General features: G+C 45.5%; 1 protein-coding gene across 1 annotated transcript in view; it reads left to right on the top strand.

Moving 5' to 3' along the window:
- The window catches only part of AFAP1L2 (actin filament associated protein 1 like 2), a 523,453-nt gene that overhangs the window by 414,468 nt on the left and 88,767 nt on the right, over window positions 1–20,218 (top strand). The window contains exons 7-8 of the mRNA XM_078643868.1: window positions 225–404; window positions 17,558–17,647. Coding sequence (XP_078499994.1) covers window positions 225–404; window positions 17,558–17,647 — 270 coding nt within the window. The remainder of the gene's footprint in view (window positions 1–224; window positions 405–17,557; window positions 17,648–20,218) is intronic.

Raw genomic sequence — 20,218 nt, 5'->3', positions numbered from 1 at the left:
TCCAGTGCTTATGTTGGAGTTAATGGAAGTTAGATCTTCCTTTCTTCCTCCTACCCTTCTGAGGAACTGTGAAAGTGCTTCAGGTAGGTGTATTGATTATTGCCAGGTCTGTTTAGTGGTATCACTGGCTCCATTTCTATGCCCTTGGGCCGACCTTTGATAATTTGTGTAGAGTCCTTTGTTGAGACTGAGCCAAGCTGCTTTGTTGACCCCTTCTCTTCTAGTGCTATAAGAGCTCCAAGGACCACTCACCACAGCTGGATGTCAACCTTCTGGGCTGCAGCGTTATCCGCAAGGAGAAGCACGAGAGGAAGAAAGAGCACAAGTTAAAGATCACCCCGACGAACACAGACGTGATCGTGCTGGGGATGCAAAGCAAGGACCAGGCAGAGCAATGGTTCAAGGTGAGTCTACAACGGCAAGCCATGGGGCTCATTTACACTTGATGTGCTTGTCATTCTTTCTGCTGGCCCCGAGTGATAACAATTCACAATCTGGGGTGTGATTTGGGATTTCTTATTCTAAACGCCTGCTTGCCGAGGTATGTTTTTAACTGGTGCCGGTACTGGTAGTATTGGCATCTGCAGGTGGGAGGTTGCAGTGGTCTAGAATCGAGTGCCTGTCTGGAGGCAAATGAAGATGACAGTTTGATGGTCTATCACCTGTCTTGGTTTCTGTGGTTTTAAATTGGGGAAACTGACATGCGAGACTGGGCTGACATCAGGTCAGGATTGTCTAGTTACACTTCACCGATGGGCTGAAGTGATGGGAGGCCTGTTTTTGAAGGTGCAGGCTGCTGCTGGCAGATGTGTCTCTATTCCAGCTTCTTGGCTTTAATTGTAGAAGACATACATGGAACGTCAAGTGAGAGAAGAGAAGAGAGAGATCGGTAAGGGAGAAGGGAGAGAAGGAAAGAGTGAGTGGATGGAGAGATGGGGAGAGAGAGAAACAGAGACATAGAAAGAGGGGAAGAAAGGTGGAGGGCTGGTTTCAACATATTTGCAAGGCTCCAGACTGGCATTGTTTCTTGGCTAGCAAAGCAGAATGACTTCCATCTGCCCATTTCAGTCATCCTGAAGCCACTGTATAGGCACGGATGATGGACTAGCGCAGTGGTTCCCAAACTTTTGACTCCTGAGGACCCCCATTGAGTCACCACTGGAAGCCGGGGACCCCCAAGCAATTTGTATGAGTTAAATTTCAAACATTAAAACAGTAATTAGAAAAAAATACACACATGTGCACACAAAACAAATACTCAAAGTACTAAGGATTTTGGGGCCAGATGTACGACCATTTCATTTAGCGGCTCGCAATTGGCGACACATTGCGTGTGGAAAATTGCGAGTCGCTAAATGAAATGTACAACTGTGTGTTTAACACTGTTTGGCATTCCCAATGGGGTCGCAAATTGCGAGGTTCATTATTATTAATGAGCCTCTCGCAATATGCGAGCCCATTGGGAATGCCAGCCCTCCCAGCGATGGTGGCCTGCTGGGCTCTGCAGGCCACCATGTCTCGGACTTCTTTTAAATAAAGCAGTTAAAAAAAACAATTCAGCCTGTTTACCATGCATTTAAAAAAAGAAAGAAAATGAAACATTTTTGTTTCATTTTGTAATGGCAGGCAGAAGTCCCTGGGACCACTGCCTGACCTTAAAAAATAATTTTGCATGCATTTGCAAAGGGGAAGAGGTCCCCTAGGGACCCCCTCCCATTTGCGAATGCATTACCATCTACTTGAAGTAGGTGGTAATTGTGACTGTTTTGCGACCGCAAAACATTTGTACATGGTTTTGAGACTCGCTATTTGGAAGGGAATGTCCCTTCCAAATAGCAAGTTGCAAAACCTATTTAGAGAGTCGCTAACAAATTGCGGCTCGCGAAATACGCTATGTACATGGCCCAATAGGTTTTTGCATGCGCAAACAGGTTAGCGAACCCGTTCACGCATATAAAAACAGATCTTACACCTGGCCCTTAGTATGTTATATTGAAGTAATAGCCCCTCTGTCACATGTATTTCATTTGTTTTATAGCATCTCTCATACCATTGTAGGATGTCAGAGCACTTTACATCACACACATATAGAGACAATGAATCATACATGTAAATCAGTGTGTATATAAAATGTTTAAAGAGTGCTTGGTCTGGAAAAGCACAAACTCAGGATTCAGAACATAACACAGTGGCTAGCATTGACTTGAACATTAAAAATGTATTTCCACCCAAATATATCTTTTTAGCAGCATCAGGATAATGAATAACTGGGACAAAATATAAGTTACTAACTTGTACCATGCAGTTTGCAAGCAGCTTTTTGATGACAGTTTATAGGTCCCTCTGCTAGATTACGATTGTCACTTATAAAGTGCACAGTAACAAAAGAATCTCTGTGACAAAAGCAGTAACCACACGTTCTTTGCAGTAGACCTATTAAACCCTCTGTGCTACATTAGTTAAGTCAAATCTGCCACTGAACAAAACCCTCCTCGCTCTCCAGCAGGTACATTAATCACTGGCATTTTCTTGACACTTTTATTGTTGCTGGAAAGCTGCAAATAATACAAGAAACGTTTCTGTGCTTTTAAAACTTTTGCCTACGGACCCCCTGGGAATGTGTCACGGACCCCTGGGGGTCCGCGGACCACAGTTTGGAAAACACTGGACTAGCGCATTGCCTGCCATCTTTACCGACGGGCATGCTTCTTTATATTCCAGTGGTAGCTACATATTTTCAGTCTGTGCTGGATTAGTTAGTGTTCTTTTGGAATTGCAGAGTGAAGTTCTTTAAAAAAAAAAAAAAAACAATAATTGTGACTTTCCCAGTCTACCTCTCCGTCGAAGAAATAGTACAGTACATTGAGAGAACTTTTTATTGGCTCTTCAGAATGAGTGGTGTCTGTTGCTGTTAGGCTACATGGGGGAAGCTGAAGACCAGTTCTTAAACCCAGTGCTGCATCAGAAAGCTGTATTTACTCTGTAAAGTGCTAAGTTGGAGGGCGGGTTGACAGACGTGCATATGGGGTAGTTTCTAATGTCCATATATTTCTGCTCTGTGTCGAGCACCATGTATGACGCCAGCCAACCAGCGCATTACAGCATTAATCACCAAGCACTCCAGGATAAAAAGTTGGTGTTTGAAAACCCAAGGTTCCCCGTTATAGGTAATGCTCCCAACTTTATTCTTCTGTTCTTAGAATTGAATACGTTTAACTATTTAAACTTATATGAAAAACTACGCGGGTTGGTTTTGAATTTATTGTATTTATTTATGTTCTGTGTTTTCTGAAGTGCAACAGCTAACACCTTACAGCGGATCCAGAAAACAAGTGTATAGTGTATCTGCCAGTCTGGGCTTCTTGGGTATGGGAGAAAATAGAATAACAAATAAACCTAAAGTAGTTATTTCATTGGACACTTCCTTTGGGCTGCTGGAGTTGTATAGCAGTGTATTTAAGGTTTCGGTGTGTAGTAGGAATGATGTAAGAATTTGAAGTGAAATGTTCTCTGCTTATGATTAAGGGAGGCCAATATAGTTTGATTACAGCAGAATTTCCACCAGGTATGTGTAATGTTTGTTCATAATCTTTTTCCCACAACCTCTGGCTGTGGCAGCGTATCTGTGGTGCGATGACAGGTCACCTAATTTAGTTCCACAGCTTCGCTTGTCTTGCCCCTTAATCCTCTGTGTGGCTCACCTTCAGTGATGGTGGCGCGTACTGTGTGCAGTGACTCATTCATAAAAACATTTAATGGTGTCATGTCTACCTTCCATTTTGACTGCTGCAGGTTCAAAAATGTAGTTTACTGATCAACTTGGCTGACTTCAGCTTCTCAAGGGCTGTACCCCCCTCCCTCCCCCGAGTGAAATGAAATGAAAAAGCATTTGTAAAGCGATGATTACCCGAGGGCATCCCAGCGCTAGGGCAGAGAACCGCACCAAGCTGTGGCAGATCAGTTGGGGAAAAGCCAGGTTTTGAGCCTCTTGCGGAAAACAGTGTGTTCCGATTCTTTACGTAACGGAAGCGGCAGAGAGTTCCATAGTTTAGCAGCATTATAGGAAAAGAGCCAGCCGCCACTTCTGGCCCTCTTGATTCTGGGGACAGACGCCAAATGGAGGTCATTTGAACGTAGCCGTCTGTTGGCTTGATAGGGCTGGACAAAGTAAGAAATAGTAGCAGGTCACACACCCTCTAGCATCTTATGGGTGGTGCAGAGGGCTTTGAAGTGGACTCTTTCCTTGATAGGAAGCCAATGTAAAGACTTAAGAGCAGTTTTGGCAGCTTGGAATCCCCTCAAGGATCCTTGCAGCACAATTTTGCATGGTTTGCAGTTTCTTAAAGACCGCACAGGGTGCGCCGAGATAAAGAGCATTTCCATAGTCCAGGTGAGATAGAATAAGAGCTTGGACCACAAGCTTTCTTGCTTGAGGCGTTAGCAAAGGCAACACTTTGCGCAGCATTCTTAGAATGCCAAAGCAGGAAGCAACAACTTTCCTTGCTTGGGTTCTAAAACTGAGCTCGGAATAAAGCCAGCAACCCAGACTCTTTATTTCGGATTTGGGGGCAGGCAGGCTGGAGTAGTGAGCTCTCTGTTAGAAGCTGCTTCAGACAGATGTGCATGTTCATCCTTACCCTGACAGCAGTGGTGGCCACAATTTTTATACCATTCATGGTGGCGCTTTGTTTCTTGCAGGGATGGGTCTTGGCTATGATTTTCGCAGACGCGTTGTGGTTACTGCTTTGACATGAGGGGCGGTACAGGAGACTCTGGATCTGGGGTGGTGCTAGTGTGCGGGCCACAAGTGTGCTTGCCATGGCTTCGGCAGTCTGCCTGGAGACTAGGACTCGTAGAATTGAGGTAGCTGCAGTTCTAGCCTTTACAGAGGGCATTACAGCTTTTCCAGACAGTGCTATAATTCTGGCATTCCTTGTGGTGGCTATGGCCTGGCAAGCGGGGAGACGGCAATGAATATGACAATCAAGGGGCAGATATGACTCTGGCATCGGGGGCAGAGGCTACAACTTTCAGAAAGCCACTTTGCACAAAGAAGTTTGCATACTTTGTGCGTTTTACTCGTAAATATACTTATTTCCTTTCTCTAGAGTCTGCCAAGCTTTACACACTCCCTCTTCTGACTCCACACTCCTGATGGTTTCAGCTGCTGGTGTTTCCTGTTTTACTGAGGACTCAGAAGGTTTTACGTAGACACTAACATGGGTTCAGGAATCGCCTCTCCATTCTCCACCCTTTACTCTATATCATGAGCCTGTTATTTTCTTGGGCTCCTCTTATTGCAGTTCTCGACTTGGAGTCCTTCGCTTTTCAAAATGACAAAGTGGTCCCAGGTCCCAAGAACAGAACTGACCCTTTTTTGTTAATACTTCCTCAAGCACACCCACAGGCCGCACTTCCGGTCTCTGCCCCAACCACAGAGCACATACACCTGTGAAAGGAACCAGCATGTTTGCCCACATCCGTCCGGGGACTGGTAGCCATGTTGTGCCTGGGTGTGAGGGCTTGCCTGAAGAACCTGGGAGGAATACAATCTCAAGGATGTCCCGTCTCTAAGTTGCATCGGTGCTGTTTTTGTTCACAGACCCAGTATGATATTTAAAACCAAAGGGTCTTGACTCGGACCCAGTAAGGCTGAGTCAATATATCATAAAACAACACAATTCCCAGTACTGGACTAAACTTTCTCCTTTTTCTTATGACCTTTATGAATAAAACATACCGGTCCGTTTCAACAATTACGTCAGTTATTGATTTATTCACTTTATCAATAGTCATACTTTTTTCTTTTTTTCAAAGTTCAAAGATTTTTTTATGCGTGCAAATACAAATAGATGCAAATTAATACAACTTCTAGACATAATATACAAATATATACAAATTTACAACACACCCACTCATGACTTTGGCCAATACAAGCATACCAAACTCTCTCTCATATACACAACAAAAATAATGAAATATAGCCCATTGTCAAAGTGACTAACTTGAACAAATAATGAAAAAGTTTAACTTAATGGACTCTATGTCTTAGATTATATGGATTGAAAGATCTAATCTCGAGTTCATCACAAAGTTCTTATATTTTATTCTATTTGACAATAGGCCAGGTCAGGTCGACGCGCTTCGAACCCTCTGACTGCAGGGTTCTCCTCAGGACCAATAATTTCTTATGTAGTCAGGAAATGAAGTCTTTAAATTTTTTGACACCGGTGAATGCGATTAACGCGACACGCACGAAGGGCGGAACACAGGGGCATTCAACACCCCCTTAAGCAGCGGAAAGATTCTATTTCGGATAAAGAACACACAGACCGGAGTCCCTGGCACCCCCCCTAAAAAGACAGGTTATTTGTGTCAACACACTCCAAAAAATGAAGTGAATAAATCAATAAGTGACGTAATTGTTGAAACGGACCGGTATGTATTATTCATAAAGGTCATAAGAAAAAGGAGAAAGTTTAGTCCAGTACTGGCCAGTATGTTATTTGGCATAATAAGCTCTTTTTCCGTGCAAAGTTAGGCTCCAATAGCTGCAAATGCTTCTATGGAGGAGTTCCATTGTCCTTTTCGTTCTTTATAACACATTTGATTACCTGCGACGGTGTCCTGGCCGTAAGCATCAGTAAAGACTGACGCACTACGCAGGGTTTGACTGAGGCAATCCTGGTTTCTTATTGTGAACATACATGCTTGTAACAGTTTCCAGAAGATGAGAAGCTAGCATGTTCATGGAGGCGCACAGAGTTCCAAAGTTTTTAGCTCCTAAATAAAAGAGCACCCACCATGTTGAGTTTTGCGAATTTTGCTGACTAAATATAAGTTTGCAGAGAAAGAGCAAATTATTCTAACTGCACACAAGGAGAACATAATTGCGGTAAAAAGATGGAGCTTTTTGTCAAAGATGTATTTTATTATTAGGCAACAGAAAAGAACACTCGCGACAATCTCGCACAACTTCCCTCACAGGGGGTAATCTTGGCAGGCGGGAGATAGGTAAGAATACAGCCGAAGACCCCCATCCAGAGGTCGGGGCCCGCATGATAACAATTACAGAGCAAGATGGAGCTGTTACCATTAACCGTAGTCTTGGAGCAAGCCAGTGAATGCCTGGATTACTGCAAAGCGCCATGAGAGTGGAAACTGAGTTAAAATTTTGTTGAAGGTTCTCAAGCTGAGGAAACAATTTCTTAAAACCTTGTGTTAGCCCTTCCAGGTTTGCCACAATTGCAACACTAAGTTCCAGTGGTTATCAGTGCTTAATTTGAGATGGGGATTGCTGGTGAGGGCCACCAGCACTCATTTTTGGGGACTGGCTGGCACTTATTTTTATGCATCAGACATTTACCAAAAGCGAGAGAGGGAAAACAAACAAAACGGAAAGACAGACGAAGAGAAAGACAAAAAAACGTCATAAGGGAAGAAAGCAGGAGCCCGCAGAAGAGTGACATAAAAAGGCAGGGAGTGTCTGGAAATGGATTAAAGAAGCACTCGATGGAATGAAGGCTACGCAGAATTGGTACTGGGCGTGCCAACATTCAATTCCACCACTTGTAGACTCCTGAGCAGAGCTATAGGCACCAGCATGCAGTCTTTTGGCATTTGTGCTCTAGGTTTGATGAACATTGGATCAGTAGGCTCTGCCTATCTAGAACCCAGAAGGAATTGAACAGTTCCGCCTTTCAGGCCTGCAAAACCCAAAGATCAATCCGATACAAGAAGGAAAGTCCGAGGGTGCGTTAAAAGATTCAGTGCTGAGCCTCTCCAGAGCCACCGACTTCACGTGGCAGCAATGTAGCATTCTCTGATGCGGACTGGGTCCGTAGCTTGAGGGTCCTCCTTCAAGTTTCGTTATGCTACTGCCCGAGAGTGCACCAAAAGGCCTGGACACATGGCTCCGACGACTGTCCCAATGCCTGCTCAGCACTGGGGAACCCTCAAGCACAAGGCACTGAGACTGGAGCCTAGCCACTCCTTCTCAGCCTAAGACACCGAAGCACTGGCTTCAGCACCAATGTTAATTCCAAGTTGGCTTTGAAGCAGGTTTGACGCCTGCCTCGATGTCCCGAGCCATCACCAGAGCTGCTTGAGCAGCCTGATGTCCAAAAGGACGATACATATTCATCCTCTGAAAGGACAGATACTTGGTCTTCCTTCACAGCAAGACGAACTTCCACCACCCATTAAAAATAGATAATGAACTTGTGAGAAAGTCTTATCTGAGGAACTCAGAATATTTCCACTATCTATAGAACATCAGCCGACAGACACTAGCCGTCTACTAGTACCGCAGACCCCAGCGAAATCACCTTCATCACAGCACTCGCCTCACACATATTCGGACAATGAACAGGAGTCAGAACTCCTTATTATGAGCCCATCCACACAGAGGAGGGAGACAACCCCAGTCACAATTACAGTGTGGACCCCAAGAGGGTCCAAATTTACAGCCCTACCCATGAGAGCTTCCCACCAGACGACACAACACAGTCATCCACAGAGCTGCAGATTACCATAGGTTGAAGTTGCATGTAATTGAGGAGGAGGAAGATTTCTTGCTGGACACTGTTGAAAACTGAAAGGACAGTAAACACACTTTCAAGGTGTAGACATTCATGCCTGACAAGAAGCATGTCTCGGACAAAAATCCTCACAATTTTATTTAATGTTATTTTTTTCAAATAAATTAATAAATGTTTTATTTTTAGCATAATTTATTAACCTTTCTGAAAGTTAAAAATTAATCTAATATCAATACGCATTACTAATCATTAAAGTTGCTTCATTCTATACATCACATAATAATTTTACATATAATAAAATATATCTTTTTTATTTTAGGTGGGTATTTTTGAACTTGAGAAAAATTGGCATTTCAAATGTAATGTATTCAAAATAAAGAGTAAGTTAGTAAGGATGTAATACAAAAAAAGTTTAATACACTGTTGAACTTTTCCACATACTTCACCATGCATAGATTTCGGCCCCAACAACGTAGGGCTCCGCCAAGTGAGTGAAACATCAAATATGGTCACAAAGTCACTTCTAGTAGTCACATCTACAGTCATATTTGATGTCTGATTCCACACAGTAATCAGGGGATGGGGACATGTAAGGCCACACTTTTAAGTAACTGTACACTTGGAAATGGTGAATAGTTCAAAGTACTAAAATGTATTCAAAAGTGTAAGAGTTAATTTACGTGTGTATATTTGCTCATGTGTAAATGTAACTTTGTGATTAAGGCAGAGTGATAGCTTGGAATGTGAGTGGCCCAGATCTACCAGCCACCAACTGTAAGACCAAATATACACACAATTAAACCTCTTTATTGTTGGAATTAAGTTTTAGTTTTGTTATTCATGCCTTCTGCCACAAAAAGAAAGACCAGTCTGAAAGGCAGTTTGAGCATTATTGAGATTACTGTCAAACCTCAGAATTATTTGAGTGTCATCCATGTAGATCTTAAAGCCCAGCCCAAAGGATCGAGGGAGTGAGAGAGGGCAGTGGCATGACAAGCAGATTAAATAAACTAAGAACGAGTGAGAAGCCCTATGCTCCTCCACAAGTAACCAGTATAAGTGTTCCCTGAAGGGAATAAGAGTACGGATTGTGAACAGCCAGCAAGAATCAAGACTAGCAAGTCTACAGATTAGTATCTAACCCTAGCTTCATTCGTAGGAGATAAGGACAGAATATAACACTGTATCGAGTGCTGCAGAAAGATATACGATGAGCATGCTGTCCTGATCCATGATGGTTCTTAACACCTTCAGCGTGGCGCAGATTCCTGCGCTGTGCTGAAGGTTCTAATGAGCCTACCGGCTCATGACGGAACCGTTCCGTCATGAGCACAGCTCAACCGACGCTCATGACGGAACCGTTCCGTCATGAGCATCGAAGGGGTTAACTGGTCAAGAATAGAGATTAGTTCTACCTCTGCGCTGTGCATCAACCAGCCTGATCCTTTTTAGATTACAGAAAGGAGAGTTTGCCTGTTTGCTGCAGGTGACATCTCTGGATGGGTTGCCACTGACAGTGGTGTTTCCATTAAACTCATAATTCTGATGGGCCTGCTAACTCCTGTGTAATATATATTTTTAATGCATGTTATGTAAAGTATCTATTCTTGAGCCTTTGCATTGAGAGAGCCTCAAATGTGGCTCTTCTGTATACAGTCTTCTAGTCACTGAGTGACGCTGATTTTATGCAAATCAAGAAACAAAGCATGCATTTCTACTTTTCTACTCACAGTGATATGACTTGTTTGAAAAAAAAAACTTGCCAATGATCTTCATGATTTTCAGATGCACCTGAATACTCTCAAGCAACCAACTATTCTTTATAGAGGAACATGAACATTCTTTGCATTGTATGTATTTTTTGTATGTATTTTAATGCTTGTTAAGCGCAGCTGTCACCCAGCGGGTATCCTGGCGCTGAGATCAATTCCACCATCAATTCTACAAATTATTCTGCTCTAGGGAAAAGAAAGGTTTTAAGGTCCTTTTTAAATAAAAACAAATTGGAAAAGTATTTTATTTTTACTTCAATACTAATTTATTCCTCCCTTGTTAGATTGAGGTTTTAGAATAAGCAATTCAATTTCTTAAAGTAACCATACAAACAGTTAGACATTGTTGACATGGTTGTTTTAATATTGCCATTTGAAAATGTCTGAAGCATCCACTGAGGTTAGCTTGGGTTTAATTTTGGTTGACATCAGCTGGTTTGTTTACGTTTACATTGCTTTAAATATGACTGTTTAGATTGGCTGAAGCCAGGTTTGAATCTGAGAATATTAGTTGTATTGTGTTGGGTTTGGTTGAGAGATGTTGCCTGCTTCAGATGGTATGGGTTTGGTTTGACAGAGGTTGATTCAATTTAGCTTGGTTATGATACATTTGAAAATGTGTTGTTACCTTGATTTTGGCTTGGCTGTTGTACAATTTTAGGTGGTAATAGTTTAGATTGTTCCAGGTTAGGTTCAGTTAAGATTGAGTTGGACTGGGTGTGTTTGATTAATTCATATTAGGTTTGGTGTGTATCAGGTGAGGCCTAGGTTGACTAAGTCAGATTTTTTTTAGTGAGATGGGGTTTGATTGAGCTAAAATTGGTTTGTTTGGGCAAGGGTAGGGTTGGTTGATTCCCCATAGGTTAAGCAGGGTTAGGTTATGTTCAATTGGGTTAGGTTACATCAAGTTTGGTTTAGTCGGATAGGGTGGGTTTGGCTTTCCACTGGCTTACATTTGATTTCAATATCTCAGATCAAGTAAAGCAGAGATAGTGTGATACCCCTAATTTGTTCCACTAATGTAATCCAAGACTCTGTCTACCTTTCCTTGCTTTCCCCCCCCATCTTCCCAGCTTTATTTTTGGGCTTCAACGTCCAAGCACATAATTGTAATTGTCCCTGGGTGCCCAGGCAATACTTGAATTATGTTCTTCCAGCCTGGAGCCCATGGTTGATCTGGTCTGTCCAGTTGCTGAGTATGCTAGAGCAATCAGCTGTAGGGACTGAAAAACTTTCTGCTGCAGGGATGAACTCTAACTATCATCATTTACTGTAAACCTTCTCTCCAAGAAGTCAGTGAAGGGAGAGCACATTTGCATAAGCAAGAAAAATTCACGGCTTGCATCACACTTTTCATGTTTGAGTGATATTGAGTACTTTATTGGAAATAACTATTAATCAAGAGTGAGCGCCTCTTTTCAAATCCATCAGAAGGTTAACTAAATAAATTGATGTTTGTAGCTTTAAAACCTGCAATCGAGGGTTGATTCAGTCTGTAGGGTAGGACAACTCTAAAATTCAACCCTAAGAAGCTGAGTTTTCAGCCCACACCTAATTCCTCTGCACGCGAGGTATGTATGTCATGACGTGTCTGGTGACCAGACAAGGGCTACTGAGAGGACTTAGAGATATTTACGTTATCAGTGAAATAACTAGAAAAGACTCACTGAATTAGAGCAAGAGAGGTGGCTGGTGGATGTTATGACCCGAACTCTATCATCCGCATGTTTCTCGAAAGACCATGCAGCAGTCATTTGATTATAAACAGCATTCTCCATGGAACACAATTGACATGGTCTACATGCCTGGGCCATCCAGATGGACTTAGCAGTGCTCCTTAAACAGCAGAATGAGATTCTTAACTGTATGTTCCAAACAGAGCTGCACTAGATTAAGGCACTCTTTCCCATGTTGTTTTCTCTCATTACTCGGATCACAGTGGGGCACCGTCTTCCTGGCTCAAGTAGGACAATGAGCTGGACCTTTCTGCTCCCCGCATTTGAAGCGTGAACAGATGCTTCCCTTTTTAGCAAGTGAACTCTGGTCCCGTGTTCTACTGGGTGGAACTGAGAAATGCTTGTAAATCGCTGAGGAACAATAAAAGCAATCAAACTATGTGTGTGAATATTATTTTATGCTGGAACTCCCAAAAAACAAATATCTACTAACTGAAAGAAGTGTGGGTCCCAGTGCACAATAACAGCAAAACTATTCCTCTTCAAAGAGTGCAGATTGTGGCCCAGAAATTGGCAGTAGATTGGCTGAGCGAGCTGTTTCATGGACACACCAGCTCTTCTGGATTCTGGTCAGACTGCTTCACTGCTTCCAACTGACCTTATCAGCCTGGATTTTATCCAGCAGCATTCTGGGGCTTGTAGTTTCACATTTTCCATCATATGCATAGGCTGTCAGATCTCCGAATAAAACGTTTTGTTGTCCAAAAAAGTTAGCACTGGCGGAAGGTGTCACAATTGGCATGGTAAAATGACGAGTATGACAAAGAAGCCAACCAAGAAAAGTGAGGTAAAGTGTGAGGAGCAAAGAAAGTGGGGGCGGGGGTGGTGTGAATAAAGCAAAAAAGATATGTTAAGGTTCGAAAAAGCACAAGAGGGGTAATAGTGACCAAAGAGAATAAATATGTGGATATTGATAGCATGAACAGTTCTAACGCTGCGGTCAGATTCCAGAATGCCTTATTTTGCCAAAGTTGTAGTTTTTCTTGTTTAACTTATATATGAACATTCTTTTATTATCTTGTGGTAATGGTTGGACTAATGGCCTGATTCATCAAGCTAAATTGCGCCCGCATTAGCTGCGAAAATGCAATTGCGGGCGCAATGTCGGTAATCGGCATTCATCATTAAATCGCAAACACATAATAGCGAATACACAATAATAATCGCACAATCCCGGTAGGAGAGCACTAGCGAATCGGAAAATGCGACTATCCACGGATTTTGCGAAATAAATAGCGGTTTCGCTATACAATCGCAATCGGTATTCATGAAATACCGCAAATAGAGAAAAACCCATAAATCGCTGATTGCGCGGCGCAAATTAAGGACAACTCAAAGCAGGTGGTAACCATAAAAGCCATGTAAAAAAAAAATTCAAAAAACAGTTGGCCAATCAGTAACAGGTTCAGGGCTGACCAATCACACATAAGGACATTCAGCAGCTGCATTAGGAGTTTCACAATGCCAGGAATGTACATGGTCATGAGGCGCCGAAGGCTACAGCGAGCAGCACGGAGGAGAGGCCAGATCCAGGAGAGGATATTCCGCCAGCGGGTGACCTTGCTGGGACAAACAAGAGCAGATATATGCTAAATACAGGCTAAATGGGGAAATGATAATCCAGCTCATACACGACCTTGACCCCCTGATGCAGCACCCAACAAGGCGTACCAATGCGGTGCCTACACATGTGCAGGTATTGTGTAGCCTGCACCTCCTGGCCTCTGGGAGCTTCCAGGGGATAGTAGCGGCTGCTGGGGGGATATCCCAGCCCACCATGTCACGCTGCCTCAAGACTTTTGTTGACGCAATGCTGACCCAGCTACACCGATACATAAAATTTCCCACCAGCCAACAGGAATTGCACTTGACCAAGCTGCAATTCTACAATGTAGCACATTTTCCGCATGTACTCGGATGCATAGACTGTACCCACGTCGCCATCTGCCCACCAGCTGCCACGGAGTATATGTTCCGCAATCGGAAGTCCTACCACTCCCTCAACATACAGATGGTCTGCAATGCCAAGACTTACATCACTGACATTGTGGCCCAGTACCCAGGGAGTACCCATGACTCCTATATATTCCGGCACAGCGGCCTCCACACACGACTGGCCAGGGGAGACTTTGGGGAAGGACACCTACTTGGTAAGTACACTTTGTCGACAATGTCACATTGCTATAAAGTAGCAGCGCAGCACAGGCACTCACCCTCTGCTCTTCTCATTCAGGTGACAGTGGCTACGCCCTCCGTGATTACCTCCTCACCCCATACCTCAACCCTGCTACACCCCAGCAACGGCGCTACAATGTTGCGCACATTCGGACAAGGAACTGCATAGAAAGGACATTTGGGTTGCTCAAAAGCAGGTTCCGCATACTGCACAAGACAGGTGGGGCCATGTATTACAGTCCTGCAATGTGCTGCCGCATTGTGGCTGTCTGCGCAATACTTCATAACATTGCAACCAAGCGCCGGATACCAGTCGACATATCTGGCAGTGAATCTGAAGGGGACGACCGGCCACCTGCTCATGCGCGCCTTGCACACGGGGAGAATCCTGCTGAAGGCCACAGACGTCGCAACCACATCACACTGAACAGTTTCTGATGCACCCTCCACCCTCACCCCACAAATCACAAATGCATGCAGAAATCAATAATGACACTACGCCAATGTGTGCTGCTAAAATAAATATATTTGTTTCATTCACAATAATGGTAAAACTATTAATGTTGTCTTTGCTAACAGTATTTCAGCATACTGCTGTGCGAAAGGACAGGGCAGGCTTATACTCAGCCTGTGCCTGTAAGAGTCATAGAAAGTCATGTGCGCCTCCTGCGCGTACCACCCAAACGCCTCTGTGGCCTATCCTCATCCATGGCACGTGCAGCTGCTGTGGGCCTGGTGCTGCGCCTGAGTGTCCCTACGTGTGAGGCAGAGTGGCTGCTCAAACTAGATGTCCCCTCACTGGCATCATCACCCCCAACAGTGGCAGGTAGATCAGGACGGTGTAGTGCTGTCACGGCACTGGTCAGGTGCTCAAGGACCCTGGCCACATCCTCGCAGCACTGGATGAGCTGCAGCTGCTGCGCAAGGGACCGCCGCGACAACTGTGATGTGGCATTGCTAATTATATAATTGGACCTGGTGTAGGCGGTCAGCCTGGTCAATAGCTGCCGGTGGCGGCGGCGTGCTGCGTTGCGCTGCGATGTATTTGCAGCAGTGCTGGCCACCATGGCTGCAGTCATGCGGGCCATACCCTCCCCCACACCTGCCATGGCTGCAGTCATGCTGGCCATTCCCTCACCCACACCTTCCATGGCTGCCGTCATGCGGTCCATCCGGTCCCCCACTCCGGCAACATTGCGCCCAATGTTGTACAGCTGTAGCTGTATGGCACCTTGCTGCCGTGCTTGCAGCTGATGTATACGGAGCATGCGTCTTTCCACGCTCACTCTCACCAGCGCCGGTCCATTCCCCCTCCTGCTGCTAGGTGCATTGGTCTGCAGACGAGGCGTGCCACGCCTGCTCTGCTGGCCTGACACAGTGGGTGGCCGCTGTGTTGGCGCTGTCGCAGGCCCTGATGTAGAAGCACCAGCTGCTGGTGGTGTCACGGCATGCGTTGTTGGTGCGGCAGGGGCTGGAGGCACCCTGGTGGTGGATCTGGCTGCGGTTGTATTTGCTGGGGCAGGGGCTGGAGGCACCCTGGTGGTGGATCTGGCTGCGGTAGTATTTGCTGCGCCAGACGCAGGAGGCACACTGGTGGTGGATCTGGCTGCGGTAGTATTTGCTGCGCCAGACGCAGGAGGCACACTGGTGGTGGATCTGGCTGCGGGAGTAGTTGCTGGGGCAGGGGCTGGAGGCACACTGGTGGTGGATCTGGCTGCGGTTGTATTTGCTGGGGCAGGGGCTGGAGGCACACTGGTGGTGGATCTGGCTGCCGGAGTAGTTGCTGGGGCAGGAGCTGGAGGCACACTGGTGGTGGATCTGGCTGCGGTTGTATTTGCTGGGGCAGGGGCTGGAGGCACACTGGTGGTGGATCTGGCTGCGGTAGTATTTGCTGCGCCAGACGCAGGAGGCACACTGGTGGTGGATCTGGCTGCGGGAGTAGTTGCTGGGGCAGGGGCTGGTGGCTGTGTATGTGGCAGCACCTCCTCCTCATCCGGTGCCTCCTCATCTATTTGCAGCCTCTCGCTGTCGCTGCTGTCTGCACCACCTGTGAGGGGAAGTGGACGTTCATTAGTTGCATGTATCTGTCACATGTGCAGTTGCTACATGCATGCTGGGTGACATTCCCTGACTGGCTATGGCTTTGCGTACTTTGGAACCTGTCTGGCTGCATTGTGGTAAATCTACATTGTGGCCACACTACATGTCCCACAATGCTTCAGGGCATTACCTGATGTGGAACGATGGCATGACTATGGAACAATATGGGAGGCTAATTGGTCATGGACATTCATAGGGGACAGGCTCGCAGTCGCATGCCACTTACCTCGGGTGTCTTGGGTGGTGCGGGATGAGTCCATACGAGTCACTCCGATGACCGCCTCTGTCTCCAGGGTGTTCTCTACCTGGTCCTCCATGGGGGTGTTTGGAGGGACTGTAGGTTCTCCCCCTCCTGTGCCCGATGATTCTCCAAGGCGCTCAGCCACCCTCTCTTTGGCACGACCTCGGAGGTCGTACCAGTGTTTTTTCAGTTCGTCCAGTGACCTGTCGGCCACACCCACGGAGTTCACCGTGGACGCTATACCCTGCCAGATCCTGCGTTTTTCCTGTTCTGCCACCCTCCTGGAGTCCTTCCCAAACAGTTTGGAGTGGTTGGCCACCACCCCTTCAATTAAATGCTCCAGCTCCTGCTCGGAGAATTTTAGCTTTCTCTTCCGCCCTGTGGTGTTGCTGGGCCCAGGAACTGGCTCCTCTGACATTGCTGCACTGTACTTGCTCAGTACTTTCCTGACAGATTTGCTGGAGCTCTTCCAGTAGCTGACTCGAGGTCTGCCTCACTGTGGTGTATGGGGGTGGGCCCTGGCTGCTTCCTGGTTGTGATGTCATCGCTGTGCTCGACATGCGACTTCCCGTTTTCCCGATCTCGCGCTATTTGAGGTCCCGCTATTGACGATCTCGCTATTAGAGAATTCGCTATTCCGACACGGATGTTGCCGGAAATAGCGATTTATATGCGATTTTCGAAAGTCGCAACCGGTATTTGCGGCCGCGTGCGATTCTCTTTATTTTCTCTAAATTATTCATGAATACCGTTTTGCGTGTCCTTTATAGCGAGTCGCTATTATTCGCTATTAGGGCCACGCAAACCGTCCCGTTGATGAATCAGGCTGTAAATCTTTTCCAAAGTGGAATTTGCCACCAAACAGGTACCAAATAAACAGCAAAGCAAATGTAAGGACCAGGGTGTGATCAGCCCCTGGAAAGCAGGAGAGCAGAGGACACCCAGCAGGCGCAGTGCTAGAGGTATTGAAACACTGTTTTTGCTTCTGTGCAGGTAATCCGGGAGATCAGCGGAGCGCTGCCTACGGGAGGGTCAGAAGGAAACCTGTATACCAATGATGTGCATCGAAACTCTCACTCAAAGGTAACTGCAGTATGACTGCGCCTCAACACCGCCTTACCGTGATTGCTCCATTATTTTGCTTCCTGCGGTCACCAGTATGGACGGCGCTGAATTTACATACAATTGTTCAAAAATAACCTGCCTCTTTTCCTGACTCTAATCGGTCACTCTTTTTGTAAGTTTAGGCCTAAATCCAATCTGTTCTTTTTTAAGGAACAAAGGCTTAGTATCTTATGGCCTGCGCACACCCAGTGGCGGCCGCTGCACAATGAATGTGGGGAGAGAGAGGGGGGCAGGGGGACGGTGAATCTAGAGTAAAATAATAAAAATAATAATTTTAAAACGTGCCTGTCGCTGCCGTCTGCCGGCTCCGTGGTTCTCTCCAAGCAGTCACTGGGAAATCACAGGCTCCCCACCCAATCCAGACGCTGCTTTCATGCTGTGAGAGCAGCACCAGGATTGGCCTTAGTGGCCTGGCCTGGTCTGATGCTTAGACAATGCTTGGAAGCAGCAACCTTTCTCCAACCAGTCTGTGCAACACAGCTGGGTTGGAGAAATAGAAGTGCGCATATCAGTTTGGCCGGCCATCTAAGGCAAGTGGGGCGATGCTCCTCTCACATTACCAAGGAGCCGTCCCTGCGCACACCATGTGTGCACCAGCTTCTCTCCGTCTAGTTGTGCCTTCAGCAGGAGATAGGGAACTTCCTCTCTGCCTGGAGAAAATTACCTGCTAGGCTTGCTTCGGCCCCACCCCCCCTAAAGGATGCTGGAGCCTCCAATTAGGCCCTAGGAGGGCGGCGTCAGTGTGGGTGAGGGAAGCAGTGCTGGTGGGGCCCTTATGACAGTCTTGTTTGGCCTTCCATGCTACTTTATAATGAGCCAAAACTGCAACTAGACACAATTCTGAACTCTCACTAGTAGGAACATCACTCACCAGCGTTATCTTGATATTTTCATTGTTGCCTGAAAACTACCTGATGCACAAGGAAGTTCAGGTGCTTTTAAACCAAAAATGTGTTTTAAACACAGAGCCCCCCACCAAAGTTAACGCAGGCTGTGGATGCTCCATTCGTGCACTGCCCTAAAGCCAGTCCTGCTCCCAGCAATGGGGCAGGACAAGCATTTCCAGAAATTGGGTTAGACCTGACCTCAGACCCATTATATGAGGAAAAGGATCTCTTTAAGTGATGAGGTGTGATACTTCCCCCAAATTCCAGCAAGCAAAACAAGTTAACACATTTCTTGCAGATGATTTAATGATAATTTTGAAAGTTTTGGGATCAAATTTGCTAAAACGCTGCTGACCTTTATGAGCATTCATGGAATATTCCAGAACTTTCATGGTGCACCAGGGAAGCATGTCATTTCCTAGGAATAGATCTAATTTTTTAAACAATATATCTTTAGTCAGAAATTACTTCCACTATACCAAGGTCATCATTTTTTCAAGGAGTACATTCAATATGACAGTGTCAGAAATTTACCATGGCTACTTAAGCCACAGCCATGGGTACCTCTAAAAATTCCCTCCGGTATACAAGAGTCAGCCTTTTGCCATTGGCACCCCCTATAAATTGAATACAGGAAATCTTATGGTAAATGTTACCTCAAATATCAGTTCCAGCATTTTGCTATGGATCCCCCCATATGCTAAGAATTACGTGCAACATATCAGAGCCTTCGGCCAGGTGTGATGGCTTGTGTTCTGTGTTCCTGCTGCTGGGTATGACTGAGCTAGCGGCTTTCTCAGTTAACCAGTTCGAGTTCCCACAGCCAATGATGGTGTCATTGGCAGTCGGAAGCATGTAGAAGCATTTCAGGGCCTGAAGCAGGCCATAGATAGCACCTCCCATCCATATTCTATTAGTGCCCTTGTCCATAAGGCAAGCATACCCTCCAGTATGCCAGACGAGCAGCTCACTTGCATGCATATCACACATACAGTCACACACACATTCTTACTATATCTCTTGCACTCTTCCATACATTTGTACTCTGTCACGCACACACAGACACACTGCAACTCACACTTCCATTAGTCAATCTGCTTTTATTGTGTTAGAAAAGCTATCCCTGCTGCTTCTGTTATAGCTGCCTTGCAGTGGAGCTTAATAACAGCATCTTCTCTATAAGCTATTAAAAAATAATAACATATAGAGTTGTCAATGTTTGTTACAAGTATGATGCATGATATGAATGAAAATAACTCTTCCTTAAAATAGCTGTATGGGGCTTATATTTGGTTTCAAATCTGGATCAAGCAGTTACAGTATTGGAAATTAACTAATCCACGTTCTAACATGTAATACCACAGCATCCAACCGATCTTATGAAATGCTTGACTTCTTTGGCAACCATGGATTTTATCCAGTAATACTTTGCATTTTGGGGTTTTTGAGACCCAACTTACAATGAAAAACAACTACAAGTCCCAGAATGAAGCATTGCGGTGAATGGGAAGCCAGGAACGGCTGAAGGTGTCACACGATCCTCAATCCTTCACCATGCCCCAAGGTCTCAGCCTAGTCTCCTGCCACGTGTCATCCCATATCCTCAGTCCACTCTCACCGCTTTCACCAGCACCATTGTTGC

Source organism: Lissotriton helveticus, chromosome 5_1 (genome assembly GCF_964261635.1).
Source record: "Lissotriton helveticus chromosome 5_1, aLisHel1.1, whole genome shotgun sequence".
In the NCBI taxonomy this organism is placed as follows: Eukaryota; Metazoa; Chordata; class Amphibia; order Caudata; family Salamandridae; genus Lissotriton; species Lissotriton helveticus.
Note: the sequence above shows the minus strand (reverse complement) of the source record. Positions and strands in the feature narration are given on the sequence as shown.